At 47.2% G+C, this 2,412-nt stretch overlaps 1 protein-coding gene across 1 annotated transcript; it reads right to left on the bottom strand.

Annotated features, from left to right (window-relative positions):
• Positions 1–445: 445 nt before the first annotated feature.
• Positions 446–2,094, bottom strand: LOC127079504 (uncharacterized). Its single transcript, XM_051019891.1, has 2 exons — positions 1,801–2,094; positions 446–1,414 (listed from the first exon to the last, which is right to left on the bottom strand). The coding sequence occupies exons 1-2, from the start codon at positions 2,092–2,094 to the stop codon at positions 446–448; spliced, it is 1,263 nt and encodes a 420-aa protein (XP_050875848.1).
• Between the last annotated feature and the right edge of the window lie 318 nt (positions 2,095–2,412).

Genomic DNA, 2,412 nt, shown 5'->3' with positions numbered 1-2,412 from the left:
CAATCACGGTGTTGACCGACGCGCCACTATGATTCGGCAAGGGATTTGTCTTTACATTCAGTTTTTCTTCGAAGAAGGTCAGGATGTCTTGATTGATTAAGTCTTGAATTTTGTATTTAATTGCCCAACAATTTTCTGTAGAATGCCCTATGAATCCAGCATGATACGCGCATGAAGCATTAGGATCCTGCTAGGCATGGAATGGAGGAGTGGCCGCGGGCAATTCTTTTGGTATGATCACCCCCACATGAATTAGATAGGGTACTAACTCGGGGTACGGCACCGGGATCTTGTCAACTTGGGGTCGGTTCCCAAAACTGCTTATATTGCTCTGACCTCGATTCTGTCCTCTATTATCACGGTTATATTGTTGATTTGGATTTTTCTGAGCAGGTGTTGGTTGTTGATTTCCTTTCTGCGGTTGATACTGGAAATGTGGTTGCTGTTATTGAGCTGCGGTGATGTATGAATACGGATAATACGGCATAGGGGCCATCGGAAATTGATATCGGGGGCGAGCCTTCACCATTACAACATTTTCTTCCCCCTCCTTCTTTTTAGCGAAGCCCCCATGCGGCCTCTTGTTGGTTGTCTGATGTGTGGTCGTGTCTATTATTTTCCCTGATTTCAGCTCACTCTCAACACGTTCCCCAATGGTTACCATGTCAGTAAAATTTGTCGATGAACTGCCAATCATCTTTTCAAAATACAACCCTTGTAGCGTACCCATGAAGATGTCTACCAATTCGTTGTTAGATAATGTTGGCCGAACCCTAGACGCCATTTCGTGCCAACATTGAGCATATTCCTTGAAGGTTTCATTAGATCTTTGCGACTGACTCTGTAATTGAAGCCTTGTCGGAGCCATGTCAAGGTTATACTTATATTGTTTCAAGAATGCCTCAGAGAGGTCCCTCCAAGACCGAATCTTTGAACGCTCTAGACTCATGTACCAATCTAAGGAAGCCCCAACCAGGCTATCTTGGAAGCAATGGATCAAGAGGTTGTCATTATCAATATGTGAAGCCATCTTCCTGCAGTATATGGTGAGGTGACTGCGGGGACAACTAAGGCCTTTGTATTTGGGAAGGTTAGGCACCTTGAATTTTTGGGGTAACACCACATTCGGGACCAAGCAGAGGTCTCGAGCATCTATGCCAAAGGAAGAGAAACCCTCAATGACCCTTATTCTATCGTCCAAGAGCTGGTAATCCGCAGGTCTGGCCGGATCAACAGCGGGAGGAACGACCTGACTGGCCGGTCGAGAAGCTTCTGGAGCGATTGGAGCAGGCATGTTCGAGGTGAACCACATCTGAGGCGGGTAGGAGAAACTCGGTGGCACCGTCTGAGCAACGTTAGCAGGCTGAAGATGTTGCATTCCAAGCTGAGCATTGGGGGCCTGAGGTGCCCCTGTCTGCACGTATTGGGATGCAGGGTATATCATCATGGGCACGGAGTTTGCCCCTGGGTAACCAAAGGGAAAAGTCGGGACCTGACCAGTGCTTGCAGCTTAAGCAGTCGGATTGGGAAGCTGAAAGTGGAGGCGCGGGCCTCGGTAGTTCTCTTCATCATTAGGGATGTCTTCAGGGACCTGACCCTGGTTGTCATCCGGATCAGCATAATCAACCAGAGTAGTTTGAGTAGCAGGGAGAGCCCATAGGAAACCAGTGTTTCCAGCAGCGGCAGTGGCGGAGAGAGTCGGATGAAGGAAGAAATCTCCCCCGCTGGTGAGACTAGTGTTAGGTGTTGGGGCATTCCCCACGGGTAGGCAGCAAAAAGCCTAGCAGAGTCCATGGGGACCATCTGACGGTTCCCAGAGTTAGGCACAACAGTTTCCGTCGGAGTGTCGACGGTAGTGCTAGCAGCAGCATCAGGAATGGTCACCCCAGCGGCACGGGTGACGTTGGCAGCAACAGAGGCAAGGTTCCTCTGAGATTGGAGGATCTCAAGGATAGTCTCCATATTTCCCCTGAACAGATTCATTTCACCTTGCACCTGGGCAAGGGATTCGCGAACGGCAACATTGTCAGCTTCGTATTCGGCCATGATTTTGGACTTGTTGGAACGTGTGTAGTACGGATGACGAGTCGTCATTGTTGCTGCGGGAAAACGGTGAGTGTAAGCATTTTGTTTTTTGACGGCTTTTGGCAAGTAAATGCGTGGATGTATATATGCAAAAAGATTTCATATGTGCATTCATCATTATAAAGGAAACAATTCCAAGGAATCAACGAGTTTACTCATTTAACATAAGCAATTATAAAGCGAATAAAGAGAGACAGTTTATGAAGCCAATAATCGAGAAACTCTTTTATTCAATGTCGATAAAGCAGAATACAAGTACATCAAGGAAATGCCCATCGACTACAAGAAGGTCACATTAGTCCTATCAGACCTCAATCTAGTGAATTA

This window comes from Lathyrus oleraceus, chromosome 5 (assembly GCF_024323335.1).
Source record: "Lathyrus oleraceus cultivar Zhongwan6 chromosome 5, CAAS_Psat_ZW6_1.0, whole genome shotgun sequence".
Lineage (NCBI taxonomy): Eukaryota > Viridiplantae > Streptophyta > Magnoliopsida > Fabales > Fabaceae > Lathyrus > Lathyrus oleraceus.
Note: the sequence above shows the minus strand (reverse complement) of the source record. Positions and strands in the feature narration are given on the sequence as shown.

What these genes read in the sequence shown, in the direction of transcription:
- LOC127079504 (XM_051019891.1), bottom strand. Translation starts at nt 2,094, where the DNA reads ATGACGACTCGTCATCCGTACTACACACGTTCCAACAAGTCCAAAATC. An exon ending in ACTCTGGGAACCGTCAGATG is followed by an intron (nt 1,415 to 1,800) that starts GTCCCCATGGAC and finishes CAATACGTGCAG; the next exon opens with ACAGGGGCACCTCAGGCCCC.